General features: G+C 42.9%; 1 protein-coding gene across 1 annotated transcript in view; it reads left to right on the forward strand.

The window, feature by feature from the left end:
* The window catches only part of LOC145394075 (U8 snoRNA-decapping enzyme-like), a 145,198-nt gene that overhangs the window by 31,708 nt on the left and 93,761 nt on the right, over positions 1–19,729 (forward strand). The window contains exon 2 of the mRNA XM_080268042.1: positions 5,878–6,033. Within this exon, the coding sequence (XP_080124168.1) occupies positions 5,878–6,033 (156 nt within the window). The remainder of the gene's footprint in view (positions 1–5,877; positions 6,034–19,729) is intronic.

Raw genomic sequence — 19,729 nt, forward strand, 5'->3', positions numbered from 1 at the left:
CAACTCACATCCAATGTATCAACAAAAATGAGTGAATTACAAGACATCTTAAGCAGTGACCTACCCAGATTCTGTGTTACCTAACTTAGACCCCATGCAATTTGTCTTGATCAGAGTCAGAACACCATGCTTGTGCAAAAAAAATAAAAAAATGCAGGCTGGTTTTATTTTCAAAGCATTGAGTTAACACACATACAGGAGTCGCATGACACTTGTCACACTTAGACGCCATGACTGCTCTGATTTGAAATTCATGCAGGAGGGAAAGAGGAGAGCTGCTGTATTTTGATAAGCTACAGTAGATCACACGACAAAATCATGACTGATTTGCCCGAGTCATTGTTGCTAGAGGCAGCTTGATTGCTAGAGTTTCTCATCAGAGTGTGGAAAAACCAAACCCTAAGAAATGGTGGCTGCAGGCAAGATATTTTTGAATTTTCCAAGGGATTTATCCAGTAGTGTGGCTGTGGGGGACAGTTGGGGAGCATACACCCTCCTAAGTCAGACCCATGGCCTCACCCTAGTCAGAGCCTTGGTCCCTTCCTAGTCAGACCCATGACCCCTCCCATCAGACCCTTAGCTTTCCCACTGGCCCTCCACATGAAATTTTGTTATTTTCTGTGTGCACATTGAGTGGCAGTGGGCCCTTCCAAAATAGGACTTGGCCTCACCTTGGCCCCTTCAGTTGTGGAGACCTGGCTACACCACTGACTCTATGTCAGTTAGCTAATACAGATTTCTGATGGAACTGTCTCAGAGTTGTTCCTACTGGTGAGTTGTAATCGTTGAACAACCCCTAATTGACAGTCATACTTAAGGGCAGAAGCTTAAAACATACTGCAGGGTCACCTGAAAAAAAGTAAATAAAAAAAAATAATAATAATGGACTGATTCTGAGACTGTATAAACATGTGAAGAATTGCATTATAGAGTGTGGAAGCAATCCACACATAAAGTCAGATATTTGTTAGCACAGATGAGGTTAGACTATTGCCAATATGATATGGTATAATAAAATGGTGCTCAGTTTGTGTAGAGCAATGTTGTGAACGTTTTGTAAACAGTGATATATTAGCCCCTTAACCGCAGGGTGTCACTTTCGTGATGTTTGGGAGCAAGGGATCATACCGCAAGGCGTCACTTTTGTGATTCTGTGTTATTTTGAATTCGCCCGGGCTTAAATTTTAAGTGGTGGCTTGTATCATCTATCAGTGCTGCCAATGTCCAACACTAGTCAGCACTCCTAATCTTATCTGTACTCCCATCCATTGTTGACAATTTAGCCATTTCTCCCTGTTCTTGACGCCCCTCCCTACCTCCCCTCCATTACCCTCTCCTCTCGCCTGCCCGGCTGTGCTACGCTAAGTAAATCTTCCCTGGAATTTTCCACTGATTTCATCAATTGAAATAAGCCCTATGCCCTATTCTTATACCAAATAATATATACAAAAAAGAAATAAGGTAAGTGAGAGTGCCATACACCTGGAATTGGCTAATTATCACCTGACAACACCTGACGTGCAATCGTTCGCTAATTTTCGCTGTTGATTTCCCCTTGAAATATGCCGTATAATCTATTCTCGTAATAAAAATATATACAAGAAAGGAAGGGAGAAGCCTAAGTGATATTTACATTCACCTGGAACTACCTAATTATTGCAGGCCACCACACTGTATTTTATGCTAAGTAAATCTTCCCTGGAATTTTCCACTGATTTCATCCATTGAAATAAGCCCTATGCCCTATTCTTATACCTAATAATATATAAAAAAAAGAATAAGGTAAGTGATAGTGCCATACACCTGGAATTGGCTAATTATCACCTGACAACACCTCACGTGCACTCGTTCGCTAATTTTCGCTGTTTATTTCCCCTTGAAATATGCTGTATAATCTATTCTTGTAATAAAAATATATATAAGGAGGGAAGGGAGAAGCCTAAGTGATATTTACATTCACCTGGAACTACCTAATTTATAATGTATTGTCTAGATTTCCTGCCAATCATTTCATTGCTATATATTAGCAGCTCTCATGAGGCTGACGTTGGCAGTAATGCACTCTCCCTAGGTAGGTCAACCCCCGGGCCCATCAGTATCAGTTTACTGCCGTCTTTCAAGGTGAAAGTACTTTGGATTTGCTCCTGCTAGATTCCGCCGTTTTTTAGCCCCATGCAAAGGGCCCTGTGACCTCTACCCCCTACTAAACCTCGTGTGGAAAGAGGTAAAGGGCTGACAAATGATCGAGAGTGACTACGATTTTTCTGGTGAGTAAAACAGTGCAAGTGGAATTGTTAATAATGTGTAAATAATGTGTAAACAGCAAGTGAAAGCAATGAATGTAAATATAAGTGAACAATGGAAAATAGTTCTGTAAGTTACTGCAAGTGACAGTGCCTAACACAGTGTAAATAAAATAAAAATGTAAATAATGTAAATAAAATAAAGAACATAAACAGAAATGTAAATGAGTAGTATTATAAGAATACGAGTATATATACTAGGAGTAATGAGAGTGAAAGTTTACTCTAGCATGTATGAATACCATGAGTTATGAGAGTGAAGGTGAAAGTGACATTCACTCTCAACGCTAGTATACAGGACGAGAAAGTGAATGCTACATATTTTACTGAAAGAAATTGAATCCCTACAGAGACAAGACACTAGTGTTGTACCTCTCCGTTGGATTTTGATCTGGATTGATTATGGTGATCGTGCAGATTGTTGGAGATTGTGAAGAAGACTTTTTTTTGCCAAGGATTATTTGTGTTCCTATATGTTTGTATATATTATTGATGCATCATTAAAGTGTAAATTATAAAAACCTTTGGATATCCTTTACTCCTCCACACGGAGTCCCCATGAATCCCTGACACTGAGGCAGAAGTGTGTGAAGAGAAGAACACAAAGTTACACTCAGATTTGCTACTGCAGCTATACAATCCTCATCATCTTCACGTGAAAGTGAAGAGCCAGAGTCATATTTTGAGTAGAGGCCAGCAAAGCGTCCATGATAGAAAAGCAGGGGTACAACTGAAATAAGTTCTGATGTTGCAACAGCTCAGGATTGTGCACAGAGAAGTGACAGGTCAGCAAGCCATATGCTTAGTCCTCTTAGTTTTCATATGGGAGATGTGGATGAACTGTGTCTTAGTCCAAATGTTATTCATAAAAGTCAGGTTCAGGACAAGGAAGCATGTACTGAAGAGAGCAAGGCCTTTTTTACCACACAAATCCCACTTGTCCTGCATTGGGATTGATAATTAGTGATGGATTTGATGGTAAGGAAAAAGTTGACCACTTGCCAATGCTTATTTCTGGGGGTAAAGGCTGCAGACTTCTTGCAGTACTAAAGATAACAAATTCTTTAGCAGCTGGAACATCAGAGGTTATCATTGAAATATTGCATGATGAGGTCTGTGATACAGAATCACAGCTTTGTGCTTTGACACAACAGCTGCCAATCCAGGAATCTGTGGTGATGTGTGTGTGTTCTCGTGAGATCACATTTACTTCACTTGCTGCCATGACATTCTGGACTTCTGCATGGGGCTGCATTCTCATCGCTGGTGGATTAAGATAAATCCAAGAGCCCCAGTATTAAAACCTTTGAGAAATTTCACAATATATGACCAGCTTTGGACATACCGAAGTATACAACAGGTATTGCGGATCCTGATACAGCAGTTCTTCTCCAACTATGGTCTGATGAAACCATGCAACACACAGCAGCTCCTTCGAGAGAAACATCCCAGGCATAACTATGGAGACCTTCAAGAGTTTGTGATTACAGTATTTTCCTTGGAGGAGTGCCGTATAGAAGGAAAAATGCCAGCTCCTTGGCTCTAGGTGCAGTGTATCAAGCCTGATGGATGGCTTTAGCAGTACCGTATTGCCTTAAAGATGTGGATATGACTCGAGCAGTACCGTATTACCTTAAAGATGTGGATGTTCCACACACAGTTTGCTTGAGCTCATTCCCAATCACTATCCACATCTGCAGGTTCATTGCAAAATTAACTCAACTGTAAAGGAATGAGAGACTTCTGCCTCTTCATCTCAAAGTATTATTTCTATCCCAGTCACACTGTCTGCAATCTGCCTTCTGCTCCAAAGCAGGACCTTCTACCTCTTAAATGTCTGGAGAAATGTGAAATTTGTGATCTTCACACAGGTGGATTCAAGTGCATCAGTCACCATCTGTGTTATCTTTTTGGGGAGAACATTGCATTTGCACTCTTTTGATCCATCAGTTGATGTCACTGTGAAGTTGTGTATGACTGAGAACATTGAAAATGCTGAAAGATAGAAAAGCCCGCACAAAGTATTTGGTCCTTGAAGCATCAGTAAAAATGCTGGTTGATTTTTTTTTTTTTTCTTTTCTATCCAATCACTTGATTTTTTCAAGATTTTAGAGTTCCATTCATTATTTCTGGATGTGGATCCTACTGACTGGGAGCAGAATGAATCATTCGTCAAGACATGGCAGAAGTTCTCCTCTTTCCATGTTGTCAGTGACAGTGCAGAATGAGGGGTGTCACTCATTAAGTCCTCCACAAGAGCAAATAGGCACAGATTCAATATCTCCTTCAGGTAGATAAGATGCACAGAACAGCATTCACAAAAGCCTCACAAGTTTTCTGCAGAACTAATATTCAGCACTGTACTGTAATTTTTTAATTTTAATGTAAAAAGCCATTGAATTATTTAAATTTTCTTTTTATAACTTTTTATTGACAATTTGTATTTTTATAATAAAGGAAAAAAGTGGAAGTACGCTGGGACCTAAAGTACATGCTCTGGCAAATAATGAGGAGATATACCAGTTTTAGTAAACCCTTTTTTTATTTATATTTTATTTTTTATTTATTTATTGTTTTTTACTGGCTTGGATGTGTTTACTGGGTCAGATAGTGGGAGGGACCAAGAGGATTTACCTTTTCCACTTTCCACATGCCCAAGCATGGTTCTGCACACATTAAATAATGAAATGGATTTGGGGCAGGCAGTGCTTTATGTTTCAGTTACACTACTGCATTATAATTTGTAAAATTTTGGTGGCTTTGAGCAGCCCTTGAAGTTTATTGAATTTCATCAAAAATTTTGGTTTGTTTCATTGTAAATGAACCTTATGAAATAATGCAGTTCAGTTCAAATTCTCCCCTGTATTATAAAAGTACTGTACCCTATTTGTATTGCTGTTTTTGACAGTTACATGGATTGTATACTTTTTAACATTATCTAGCCAAACTGGGGTGGGGGGTGTGCCCTATGACTTTGCCATCACAGAAGCTTAGTTATGTTCATAGTAAAGAAAGAAAATTGGATGGAGAGGGGTGGGATTCTCCAGCACTGTTTAAGAACTCATCATCATCCAATCCTGTGTTGCCTCATGAAGAGCGTAGAAGCCCGGGGCTAGGGAAGTTGATCCTGGCATTTGAGATGAGAGTGACCAGCCTCACTCATTTCTGAGTGACAGTACTTGAGCAATAAACCCCAACCACCTCTTGGATATAAACTGACACAGGCTCAGTTCGGTTGGAGCGCCTTAATTACCTACTAAACCACTACGTGCCATAGTTTGGTTATATGGTTACCATTCAGCGTAGTAAATGGTTTTCTGGTACATAGGAAAGCATTTGGCTTGTCACTCAGTGTAGAGCACACGCAGACAGAAAGGAAGAAGAAAGAAAGTAGGAAAGGACATATGAGGAAGGATGGAAAAAAGGAAGGAAGAGAGGAAAGAGCAGCCACCCGAGAGCAGCACTACATTGAGTGAGTGGATGTTGAGTGCCCCCACCTACCACTATTAAAGAGTTGAATATTGTATAGTTATTATTCTTATTATTAATTAACAAATTTATTCATTTTTTTCAGATACCAAAATGCCTGCAGATCCGCACCGTGATGAAAAGCCTTACTTCTTATACAGAGGCCCAGCAGTTTGATAATTATCGTGTGGCAGCGCATACTTGTGTTTGGGCACCACAGGAAGGAGCCTCAAATTTTGGACAACTTCGTGCAGCCATCATGGTAGGTTGTTATTGTTGTTGAGTAACTTCGGTTTGTCTGGCTAAGCAGGCCCTTCAGCAGCAGGCAAGCAACCGCCTCTGCATGTCCCATGCAGTGAACAGGTGTTCCCTTGCAGCAGACAGCTCCTTGTTGTGGCGAGGTGCAAGGAAGTGTGTAGTTTGGTTCCCAGATGGATACCTCATCAGAGGTGGGCATGTGACCTTTAACCTCTAGGCGCCGGTCCATGTCATATGACATGTTGGTAGAGGCCTACGGTCCATATCATATGACGTTTTAATTTTTAACGGGCATATTTGAACTTCATAGTGTGCCATATGGACTCAGAGTATTGTCCCGGCATGGCTGGTGTGCGGGGTCATGCTTGCTGACCGGGGGAGGGATGGGAGGGCAGCCCAGCAGTGGGGAGGGCTGTGGTGGAGGGTGGTGGTAGGCCGGCATAGGGAGAGTGTGGCCTTGGAACCAGCTGATACTGGTTCGGGTTAGGGGTAGGGGTCAGGAGGGGTAGGGTGGTGGGGAGGGCTACTAGGGGTCCCTGAGGGATGTGGGGGAGAGTGTAAGAATGGTGTTGCCCTATGCCTGCCTAGCTTTAGGGAGTATAACACTGTCAAGAAGTACTAAAAACAGTGAAATAATGTGTAAATAATTGTGAATGCCTAAATAGACATAAGTTTGTTAGAAAATAAGTATCATGGAAAACATAAAATAAGCTGATCTTTATTAGTTACTTTCTTGTGTTTTTTTGCTAATTTAGTTGTGTTCATACGGCATTGTGAGTTAATGAGAGAAACAAAGACACACTCAACACTTATTTTTGGTGCGAGATAATCATCCCTCCTTCCTCAACCACCACCGCCAACACACCACTGCGACCTTGAACATGCTCAGCCCAGCCACCACGCACCTGCTCCCTCACACCACACCACCACCTCCAAATCGCCAGCAGAGAGTAAGTACGCGATTTTTATGTGTTTGTCATTTATGATTTGTAATGAAAAAAAAAAAATTGGGGGGAAATCGATTTTCCTGAAAATAACCCGGTTCTGGGACGTGGATAGGTTTATCCATCCCTGGCGCCTAGGGGTTAAAAACAACCATTGGTCCCAGTCCCAGCCCATTCCTTAAAATGGACTGACAGTCCCAGTCACAGTCCTTTCGGAAAAAAGGACCTTGGCCAGGTTCGATTCTCAGTCCTATACAGCACAGCCTTGTTATATGAACTTTGTTATGTGATAAATCACCACAGTGATAAATCAGAAGTAATACCCTGTCATGATACAACCATGAAAAATTAGTCATGATTTCACTACTACGATATTTTTGACGGCCGCCTCCGAGAATCTCTAATAGATGCGGTGATGCACCCAAGCCAAGATGCCTACTCAGTGTTTACATCAGCTGTGTCCATGGCCTTTCATTCTATTTTGTGCATTAATGGCCACTGAAACATCATTTTTATTGCCAAGAAACAGTTCACGTGCCTAACAAATACGATAGTGCATTGTGCAGTATTAAGTGAAATACATTTTAAGCTCGATTATCTGGATTCGGATTATCCAGGTTTCGGTATATCCAGTCCATGACCGAATGATTCAGTGGTATGGTAGAATTTGTATTTATGTTGAAATTTTGCAATTCAAAATTAATGATACAGTAGAGATAGAAATATAACATGAGCTGCATCATCAATGGTGTTATTGTGTCAGCTGTTCACATGGACAAGGAAGCAGTCTCTTATGGGTCCAGGATGCGAACAGTAATGCTCCAACTCTGCTGAAACATGTGAATATTAGTGTCATACAGTATGTCACACATTATATAGAGTAGCTGTAAAAATGTGTGAAATAAAGGCATTGATTTAATGGTTGTACACTGTGCAGGTTCCAGCTGTGTGTATTCTTTCATTTAGAAATTAAGATGTCTCACTCCCAGTCTAGCCCATGTCAAAGCATGACATGAATAGCAGCATCATGTTCATTTTATCATTTATGGGTAACATAGCCTTGAAAATGAGTGTAATAAAAACACTGAGTGAACAATTGTGCAGGTACCAGCAATGTGCATTCTTTATACAGGTATTTGTTCTTTTATAACAGAATGTATTTATGTGCCACTGGACACAAACCAGAACAAATGATTCTGAACTAGTGGATAATGACTGCTTTCAAGAGGGCTAGCTGGCTATTGCCAGATGCCACCATGAATAAAAATATCCATCCCTCCATCATCCAATCCTACGTTGCCCCATGAGGAGTGTAGGAGCCCAGGGCTAGGCAAGTTGGTCCTGACATTTAAGATGAGAGTGACCAGCCTCACTTATCCCTGAGTGGCATTACGCGAGCAATAAACCCCAACCACCCCTTGGATATAAACCTTCACCGGCTCAATCCAACTGGAGTGCCATAGTTACCCACTAAACCACCAGGCTCCAAAATTTGGTTATATGGTTACCACCCAGCATAGTAAATTGTTTCTTGGTGTAAACATTTTGGCTTGTCACCCAATGCAGAGTCACCCACAGACAGAAAGGAGAGGAAAGAATGGAGGAAAGAAAGACAGAAGGGGAAGTGTAAAGTCACCTGTAGGCAGAAGGACGAAGAAAGAACGAAGGAAAGAAAGCCAGAAGAGGATGGAAGGAAAGAAGGATGGAGGAGAGGAAAGGGCAGACACTGGAGAGCAGCAATGTATCAGTAATAATTGAATTACCATGCCCATATTTCACTGTATATAACTATGCTAGGTGACACGAGCCAAAATAAAAGAGATAATGCATGATAACCAAAACTGATGAGAGACAGAGATACGACCACACAAATCAGTGATCAGACATTTACAAACGTGATAGCTGGGAGGTCCCTGTATGCTTCAGTTGAATGACTCATTTCAGCTTTATTTTATATTTTTTAACACCCTACGTGTCAACTAAGGTTGGTGGAGGATTAGTGCCCCTCCCTGTAAAATAATTAACTCTAGGCCCTTGGCCACCCCGTTTGGGATACATGGCGTCTGGCAATGAATGAAAAATGAAACACCTCCACAACTTGACTTCATGATTATGTTGTTATTAATAATCCAGTGGCAAGTAATTATTCATTTGGTGATATATTGGAAGGGAGGTAGTGGAAATGGTATGCTATAATTGTGTTAAGAGAATTTCATGTTTAAGCAAAAGAGTAAGACGAAAAAATGAAACAGGAAAAAGCTTTTATTTTATTTGTTTGTCACTGGGCAGCCTTAGCACAAGGTTATTTTCCTCCTTAAAAAGGCCATTTAAATTTGGATGACTTAAATTTCACTAGGTTTTTACATTACCAAATGGTGTCTAAATTGAGAATCTACTGTACAAGATTCCTGAGTTCTCCTTAACAGGTCCTAAGATTAATTAAAGCAAACAGTAAATTGATAACCTAAATAGTGTTGAAGGGAAGAAGAAGATATTTATGTTGGCAATTCAGATGAAGAGGGAAAACAGGGGTATCATTGGTGAGCAGTATGTGAAGAATGATGAAGGAATGGTAGTGGTGAAAAATGAGGATATTAAAGTTGTCTGGAAAAAGCATTATAACCGGTTGCTGAATCAGTAGTTTGAGTGGTACAGGGATGATTTGAAGTCAGCGAATCTGGTGTTTGGCCGTTGGTCATTGATTGATGCTGCAACTGTGAGCAGGGCAATAGGCAGGATACAGGTGGGGAAGGCTTGAGGTGTGTCTGGGTGACTGCTGAAATGCTGAAGGCCTCAAGAAATATAGAAGTAGCATTAGTTACTGATTTGATAAGTACAATTATATATGAATGTGTTGTCTCAGATGATTGGGTGAAGAGTGTGATTGTAAATACAAAGCAAAGAGTGATGCCCTGGAAAGAGGAAATTATAGAGGCATAAAACTTTTGGACTAGATAATGAAAGTAATGTAGAGAGTTCTAAAAGTTGTGATTAAAGGATGAGTTAATATTGCTGAGGTGGAGTTTGGGTTTATGCCAGGCAAAGGGACCACTGATGCCATATTCATGTTCTGCAGCTTCAGAAAAAATATATAGGAAGAAAAAAGCGATCTGTACTTTGTTTTTGTTTATTTGGAGAACACCTTTGGCAGAGTCTGTAGGGAAGTGGTGAAGTGGGCAATGAGAAAGCCTGGGATTGAGGATTGGCTGGTTAGAGTGGTTATAACTATGTATTTGGGTGCTTGCCCCCAGATGAGAGTGTATGGAGGTGAATGATGAGTTTCTGCAAGTGTTAGTTTGCATCAGTCTTGAGCCCTTATAGTTTATCATGGTGCTTGAAGCCCTCTCATGTTACTTCAGAAATGGACTTCCATGGGGGATGATTTATGTTGCTGATTTGGTGTTGATTGCAGAGAGTGAAGGGGAGATGAAGGAAAGATTTAGAAAGTGGAGAGTTAGTTTGGGGCACAAGGGCTTGAGGATAAATGCAGATAAAACAAAGGTGATAGTATCCAGGGTTGCTTGTGGTACTGTCAAAGAAGAGGGAGAGTAGTAGTAGTAGTTGTTCCCTGGGCAGTCTGGCCGAACAGCCCCGAGTCCCTTAGGAAGGCCATGGCCGAGACCGGGCTTTCCCACAGAGTTCTCAAAGAGTGTATGTTGTGTTGTTGGCATAGGTGATTGTGTGCAATGCAGTCTTCCATAATGTGCTTAATATTATGGGGTGCTGTGTTGCATCCTGGACAGGCATCAGCGACAGAGTCACCCAGCCTCTTCTGGTAGCTTAAGAGGGCTGGATGGTGCCCACATCTCAGCCTGGCCAGGTGGACCCTGTCCTGACGAGGAAGATAGGATACAGAAGGGTGGATGTCAGGAGGCTGTGCATGCAGCTGTGTATTGTCTTTAAGTGACTGAATGGAGCGGCGAGTGATCTGAGTGTGGATATGCTTCTGGAAGCTGGTCTGAGGTGGGCGAAGGGGGAGAGATGACAGTAATTGTGTATGGTATCGTGTGCTGGGTGTTGTTTTGATGTTCCTTGGTATGGGTGGATGTGCTGCCATGTACTGTAGTGGATGTTGTGGGTTTGTGGAGGCTGCAGCAAGAAACTGGGTGCCTCTCATGTCTAGGTAATCCTTGACTTTGAGGACTTTGGTTTCTTGATGTAGGTGGTCTGTAGGTGTAGTAGCTGTGCAGCCTGTGATTATTTTTAGGGCCTTGTTCTGTATGGTCTGTAGAGTGTTGTAGTGTGTTTTGGTGAAGTTAGAAGCCCAGGCAGGGCTTGCATAATTCATCACTGAACGTATGTATTGTTTGTATACTGTGGTGGTGGTTTCTTTGTTGTGTCCGAATGTTGTATGGGCAAGTGACCTCAAAGCATTGAGTCTTGGTGTTATTTTATTTTTAATGTTTGTGATGTGTTGTTTTAATGACATTGATGTATTGCATGTTACACCAAGGATTTTGGGTGTGTGTGTATGTGGTAGGGGAGTGTTGTTTATGGTGAGGTGTGGGATGTGACTGTGTTCTGCTGTCCAGTTTGTGAGAAGAGTCACTGTAGGTTTGGCTTGGGCTATTTTGAGCCTGTTTGTGGTGAACCATTCATGTAGTGTGTTGAGGTAAGGTTGAATGATGTGTGCAGCTGTGTTTGCATTTTGGTGCGTACATGTAATTGCTATATCATCTGCATAGGAAGCTATGTGTATCTGTGGTGTGTGGGGTGTGGGTATGTCGTGCATGTATAGGTTAAAGAGTATAGGGGACAAAACAGATCCTTGGGGGATGCCATTTGTGAAGTTTCTGATGTTAGAAGACTGACTGGCAAATGTTACGTGTGCACATCTCCCTGCTAAGTAGTTTGCCAGCCATCTTTTTGTGTTATTGTGCATGTTTGTGTAATTTTGTTTAAATATGTTAGGTTGTGGCGGGGGATGGCATCAAAAGCTTTGCTAATGTCTAGTGTGATTAGGAGTGTTCTGTGTGGAGGCCTAGCTGAATTCATGCCATCGAAAACTCTCTGTGTAAGGTCTGTAAGAAGGCTGTTTGTGGAGTGTAGTGGCCTAAAGCCATGTTGTGACTGGGCTAGGGGAATGTGAGGTGTGACTAGTTGTAGTACCAGTTGTTCAGTGACTTTAGAGGGGGTGCAAAGGAGTGTGATGGGGTGTTATTAGGAGGGTAACGTGGGGTCTTTGTTGGGTTTAGGGATAGTGATGATATAGCCATGCTTCCAGATGTTGGGTATTATGTTGTGTGAGTAGCTGTAGTTTGATATGTTGGTGAGTGCTTGTATGCCTTGTGGTCCAAGGTGTTTAAGGTGAATGTTGCTTATGTTGTCTGGTCCACAGGCAGAGGAGTGCTTGAGGTTGTCATTGATGTGCTTCATCTGGTTGTAAGTGAAAGGTGCGTAGTCTGGGTCTGTGAGGAACTGTCTCTTACGTCGGATGATACATCGGTCTTCTGGATGGGGGTTTAGATGACTGACTTGTGAAAAGTGATTGATGAGAGTGTTTACTTGTTGTTTGTTTGAGTGTGTGGTGTCTGTTGTTGTGATGGCAACATGTGATTGTGTAGTGTTGCTGTTGGAAAGTGTGATGCTGTTTAGTGTTTTGTATAGTTTGCTGATGTTTGTTTTGTGGTCAAGTGTTTGGAGGTAATTTTTCCAGTTTAGTGTTTGCTGTTCTGATATTTTATTGTTTATCTGAGTGTTGAGTTCTTATATTTGTTGTATGGTGTCTTGTGTATGGGGTGTTGGGGAGTGTCGCAGTGTGTCCCATTGTCTGATGAGACCTTGAATTTCTGGTGTGAAGTTGAGGTTGTGTCTCTTTCTGTTGCCTCTAGGGATGTGTCTTTTGTCTGCATTTTGTATGATTGTATTGAAAGTGTGCACAGCGGTGTTGATGTTTGTGATGGGTGTACTGTTTAGTGTTTCGAAATGTTGTTCTGTTTCAGTTACAAAGGCCTCCCAGTTGGCTCTCTTATAATTAGTGTATGTGTGTTTGTGGCCAGCTGGGGTGATTCTGGTTTTGGTAAGGATGATGATTGGGAGGTAATCAGAACCTAGGGTTTTGACCACTCTCCATGATGTTGTGGGGGTGAGGTTTGGGGAGCAGAAGGTGATGTCTGGAGATGATGGGAGGAAGAGGGCTTGGTGTGGGATATGAGTACCGGTATGTTGGTCTAGACTGTTTAGTATGAAAAGATGATCTGTTTGGGATTGTAGTACCAGCCCTCTGTCTGTGTCAAGGTTGTTGACATGCCAGGCCGACGACTTGGCGTTGAAATCACCACCCAGGATGATGATGGGTATGTTAGTGATGTGGTGTATCTTTGGAGAGTAATTGTGTGTTACTGTGGGGGACGATTGGGGGGGAATGTATGTGTTAGCGATTGTTATGTGTGATTTGTTACCAGTGCGTACCAATATTTTAATTGATTGTATTTCTGTTGTGGTGTCATGTGGGGGGAGAAATGACTTTGTGTGTGCAATGGTATTTGCAAAGTTGATGGATTTGTGTACCAGGGTGATGAGTCCACCGTCACCGCCGTCTGCCTGGTCTTGTCGATTGGTGGTGAAGTTATGAAATGTCAGTGTTTTCTGTGCTCTGTGTAGTTTTGTTTCTTGTAAGGTGGCAATGTGTATGTTCTTTTGTTTGATGAATTGTGTGAGTTCATGTATTTTGGTGTTTATGCCATCTATATTTGACTGAAAGATGTTTATGTTGTGTGTGCGATGTGTGTTGGCTGCTGCAGCACGGGGGGGAGGTGGTGTGGGTGGAGGGGAAGGGGTAGGAGGAGGTTGTGATGGAGGTAAGGGTTGAGGTGGATTAGGATGGGTTGGAATGGGAGGAGTTGGGGGACTGGATGGTGTGGGAAGGGTCGGTGGATTTGGCTGTGGAGGTGTGAAGGAAGTAGGAGTAGGATTGGAAGGGGGGGTTGATGGGTGGGGGGAAGGAGCATAAGGAGCAGGTCCAGGTGTTTATGTAATGTTTTCTGGATGCATGTGTTGTGCAGGTGTAATGGGTCCAGTTCTTGCAGGAATTGCGCTGAACTGAACCCTTTGTCTGTCGGCTCAACGTGATAGGATTTGAGCATGTTGGACATATGTATTTGTTGGTGGGTCCTGGATTGCTCTCAATGTCCCCGGCTAGAAGAAGTCGTCGAGAAATGACAGCTGGGGAGTCATTTCTAAGTGTAGAAAAAATGTTGTTGTTGTGTGTGTTGTGTTGGGAGATGTGGTACTTGCCCGGGCGACTGAAGCCACTCACAGGTATTCGAGTCCCGTGAGGGGCCGGGGGGGTTTGCGGTGGTTTGGCCCCCATGCTGTCCTCCTCATCTCTTCGACAGCCTCTGGGGGTTAGACCCACAACGAAGACGCCACCGCTCCAGGTCCAGAGGGAGAGTCTCCATGTATGGTTTGCCACTAGGGTGTGGGAAGTAATTTCGTCTTTTGCAGTGTTTGTGATAAGTGAGTGCATGAGAGATGTAGCCTCGGAGTCCCCAGGGAGGGGGACCATAAATGCCCCCACCTTCAGCCCCTCTCCCGGTGATGACTCAAGGTGCCTGGAACCAGTATCTGACTCTCTTCTTTCTTCATTTCTGCAACATTCGTGGCCTTTCCTCTAACTTTCGCTCTGTTGAGCACCACCTCTCCTTCTCTAAACCTCACCTTCTTTTCCTAACTGAGACTCAGCTGTCTGAGGCAACTGACAGCAGACCCTTTTCTGTATTCTCCTACTTTCTCTGTACTCATTTCAAAGCCAAAGGTGGCTGTTGTGTATATATACGCAACAACTTATCTTGCTCTCGTGTTCCTGAACTCGATTCTTCTGAATTCTCTACACTCTGGCTTCGGCTTTCCTGTCATTCTCTGACTAAATATATCTGTGCTGTTTACTTATCTCCTAATTCTACTGACAATCAAAAATTCTTTGACTATCTTACTTCTACGGTGGAACACATTCTATCCATCTCTCCTTTCTCTGAAATCTCCATTCTTGGAGATTTCAATGTTCACCACCACCTTTGGCTCTCCTCTCCTTTCACTGATCCACCTGGTGAACAAGCCTACACCTTTTCTGTCCTTAATGACCTAGAGCAGCTTGTACAGCACCCTACCCTTATCCCTGACCGCCTTGGAGATAGCTCCAACATACTTGATCTCTTCCTTACAACTAATCCTTCTGCTTTCACTGTTAATCTTTTCTCTCCGTTGGGCTCCTTCGATCATAACCTTATCACCTTAACCTGTCCTATCGCTCTGGTACGGCCTGCGGACTCTCCAAAGAAACGTCGTCTGTGGCACTTTGGAGCTGTGGATTGGGAGGCCTTCAGGCAGTACTTCTTTGATTTTCCCTGGAATGATTATTGCTGTCATGGCCGGGAGCCATCTGGGTGTGCCTTGCGCATTACGGAGGTTATTCTCTCGGGCGTGGAAGCATACATTCCTTTCTCTTATCCTTTGACTAACGCAAGAAAGCCTTGGTTTAATCACGCTTGTTCTAATGCTGTCCGCAACAAGGAGAGGGCCTATAAAAGGTACCTGAGCCAACCCACCCCTGAATCACATCTTTTATACATTTCTGCCTGGAATCGTGCTAAGTCTATTCTTCTCTCTGCTAAAAATAATTTCATCCGTACAAAATGGTCTCAACTCTCCAACTCGAACTCTTCTCGCTCCTTCTGGCACCTTGCCAAAAACCTTTCTAACAACTTTACCTCATCATCCTTCCCTCCTCTTTTCTACTCTGATGGCTCTGTAGCTATTTCTTCTGCTGATAAAGCAGATCTCTTCGCTCAGACTTTCTCCTCCAATTCCACCTTAGACGATTCCGGTGCTGTTCCTCTATCACTTCCCCCCTCTGACTTCCTCATGGCTAACATTAAAATTTCCTCAGCTGATGTATTTTCTGCCATTGCTGGCCTCAGTACTAATAAGGCATATGGGCCTGATGGAGTCCCTCCTGTTGTTCTCAAGAACTGTGCTTCTGTGCTTACACCCTGCCTAGGCAAACTCTTTCGCCTTTGTCTGTCAACTTGTACCTTTCCTTCTTGCTGGAAGTTTGCTCTCATTCAGCCAGTCCCAAAGAAGGGTGACCATTCCCAACCCTCTAACTATCACCCAATTGCTTTAACATCCTGTATCTCAAAAGTTTTTGAGTCTATTCTTAATAGAAAAATTTTAAAGCATTTTTCCTATCACAACCTTCTTTCTAATCGTCAGTACGGGTTCCGTCAGGGACGCTCCACAGGCGATCTTCTCATGTACCTTTCAGACTCCTGGTCATCCTCCTTTCGGGGACTTTGGCGAAAGCTTTGCCATTGCACTTGACATCTCAAAGGCTTTCGATCGAGTCTGGCATAAATCTTTCATTTCAAAACTGCCCTATCCTTCTTTCTGTGCCTTCATCTCTAGCTTCGTTTCTGGTCATTCTATAGCCGCTGTTGTAGACGGCTATCGTTCTTCTCCTAGATCTATTAACAGTGGTGTTCCTCAGGGCTCTCTCCTATCACCAACGCTCTTCCTTTTACTCATCATTGACCTTCTAAGCTGTACATCTAACCCTATCCACTCATACGCTGATGACTCCACCCTTCACCTTTCCATTCGATTCCCACAGCGTCCATCTCAGCAGTTACTTCAACAGGCAAGGGATATGGCTATGGCACACCTAATGTCTGACTTGGCTCGTATCTCTGACTGGGGTAAAAATAATCTGGTTGTTTTTAATGCATCAAAGACTCAGTTTTTGCAATTATCAACCCAACAAAATCTTCCACAGGTATACCCACTTATGTTTAATAATACTCAACTTAATCCTGCTTCATCCTTGAACATGCTTGGGGTTTCATTTGCTCGGGACTTGTCTTGGAAAGATCATATTACATCTCTTGTAAAATCTGCTTCCAAGCGATTGGGTGTGCTAAGCTGACTCCGTTCCTTCTTTGCCCCTGCACAATTGTTGACTCTATACAGGGGTTTTAACCGCCCCTGTGTGGAGTACAACTCTCATGTGTGGGGAGGCTCCCCACATACAGCTCTTCTCAATAGGGAGGAGTCAAAGGCTTTTCGTCTCATTAACTCTCCCCCTCTTACTGACTCCCTTCAACCTCTGTCTCTTTGCCGCAATGTTGCATCTTTATCTCTTTTCTATCGGTACTTCAATGGTCACTGTTCCTCTGAACTGTCTGCATGCATTCCTCCACTTCTACGACGGGCGCATAGCACCCGTCTAGCAGCAAACTCTCACCCCTTTTCTCTCCAACTCTCTAATGCAAGAGTTAACCGTTACTCCCAGTCCTTCATTTATGCAACAGGTCAACTCTGGAACTGTCTCCCTCTGTCTGTATTTCCTGCTTCCTGTGATCTCCAGTCTTTCAAACGCAGTGTGTCCAGGCATCTCGAAATGAATGGATCTTGAATTTGGCTCTCTCTTGTATTTTGTTTTTCTCTTGGAAGGAACAGTTTTGCAGGCTCATGGCCTTTGGTTCCTTCTTCCTCACATTAAAAAAAAAAAAAAAAAAAAAAAAAAAAAAAAAAAAGGTAAATTGCGAGGTAATGTTGATTTCATGTGTGCGGTATGTTGGAGAGAGCATGTGGAGATTGTCAAGTGTGGTAAGATTGATCATGCTCGCGAATCTCTAGAGTGCGTGGAAGAGTTTTGTTCCTTAGGGGACGTGTTATATGCTGGAGGTGGGGCTAGAGCTAGCTCTGTGGCTGAAGTGAAGATGTAATCCCTCCAATATCCGACGTAATAGAGCCAAAGGCATGTCTGGACAGTGATCCTGTCCGGATATTGGGCCCCAGCCTCCTGGACTTTTACTTATGGACCCTAACTCAGAAAAACACCTATACAACTCCCTCTGGACATGCATTGCACCTATTCAAGACCCAAATCACACCAATAAGGGACATAAAAGACTGAAATAAATGCAAAAGAACCATAAAATGAGGTTTTAGAGGTGAGTTTATACAATATTAAACATTCTGGCTACTTTTTTTTTTTTTTTTTTTTTTTTTTATGCGAGGAAGAAGGAACCAAAGGCCATGAGCCCGCAGTAACAGTTCCCTCCAAGAGAAAAACAAAATACAATAGAGAGCCAAATTCAAGATCCGATCATTTTGAGATGCCTGGACACACTGCGTTTGAAAGACTGGAGATCATAGGCAGGAGGAAATACAGACAGAGGGAGACAGTTCCAGAGCTGACCTGTTGCATGAATGAAAGACTGGGAGTAACGGTTAACTCTTGCATTAGAGAGTTGGACAGAAAAGGGATGAGAGTTTGCTGCCAGACGGGTGCTACGCGCCCGTCGTAGAGGTGGAGGAATGCAAGCAGACAGTTCAGAGGAGCAGTGACCATTAAAGTAGCGATAGAAAAGAGATAAAGATGCAACAGTGCGGCGAAGAGACAGAGGTTGAAGGGAGTCAGTAAGAGGAGGAGAGTTAATGAGACGAAAAGCCTTTGACTCCACCCTATTGAGAAGAGCTGTATGTGGGGAGCCTCCCCACACATGAGAGTTGTACTCCACACAGGGGCGGATAAAACCCCTGTATAGAGTCAACAATTGTGCAGGGGTAAAGAAAGAGCGGAGTCGGCTTAGCACACCCAATCTCTTGGAAGCAGATTTTACAAGAGATGTAATATGATCTTTCCAAGATAAGTCCCGAGTAAATGAAACCCCAAGCATGTTCAAGGATGATGCAGGATTAATCTGAATATTATTAAACATTAGTGGGTATACCTGTGGAAGATTTTGTCGGGTTGATAGGTGTAAGAACTGAGTCTTAGAAGCATTAAAGACAACCATATTATTTTTACCCCAGTCAGAGATATGAGCCAAGTCAGACATTAGGTGTGCCATAGCCTCATCCCTTGTTTCTTGAAGTAAATGTTGAGATGGGCGTTGCGGGAACCGAATGGAAAGGTGAAGGGTGGAGTCATCAGCGTATGAGTGGATAGGGTTAGATGTACAGCTTAGAAGATCATTGATGAATAAAAGGAAGAGAGTTGGTGATAGGACAGAGCCCTGAGGAACACCAGTGTTGATAGATCTAGGAGAAGAACGATGGCCGTCTACGACAGCAGCTATAGAACGACCAGAAAGGAAGCTAGCGATGAAGGTACAGATAGAAGGATAGAAACCGTAGGAGGGCAGTTTGGAAATTAAAGATTTATGCCAGACTCGATCGAAAGCCTTTGAGATGTCAAGTGCAATGGCAAAGCTTTCGCCAAAGTCCCGAAAGGAGGATGACCAGGAGTCTGAAAGGTAGGTGAGAAGATCGCCAGTGGAGCGTCCCTGACGGAACCCATACTGACGATCGGAAAGAAGGTTGTGATAGGAAAGATGCCTTAAAATTTTTTTATTAAGAATTGACTCGAAAACTTTTGAAATACAGGACGTTAAAGCAATTGGACGATAGTTGGAGGGTTGGGAGTGGTCACCCTTCTTTGGGACTGGCTGAATGAGAGCAAACTTCCAGCAAGAAGGAAAGGTACAAGTTGACAGACAAAGGCGAAATAGTTTGCCTAGGCAGGGTGTAAGCACAGAAGCACAGTTTTTGAGAACAACAGGAGGGACCCCATCAGGCCCATATGCCTTGTTAGTACTGAGGCCAGTAATGGCAGAAAATACATCAACTGAAGAAATTTTAATGTCAGCCATGAGGAAGTCAGAGGGGGAAGTGATGGAGGAACAGCACCGGAATCGTCTAAGGTGGAATTGGAGGAGAAAGTCTGTGCGAAGAGATCTGCTTTATCAGTAG

The sequence above is a fragment of the Coenobita brevimanus genome, chromosome 26 (genome assembly GCF_032717465.1).
Source record: "Coenobita brevimanus isolate Jiangsu-jjx chromosome 26, ASM3271746v2, whole genome shotgun sequence".
NCBI classification, from domain to species: Eukaryota; Metazoa; Arthropoda; class Malacostraca; order Decapoda; family Coenobitidae; genus Coenobita; species Coenobita brevimanus.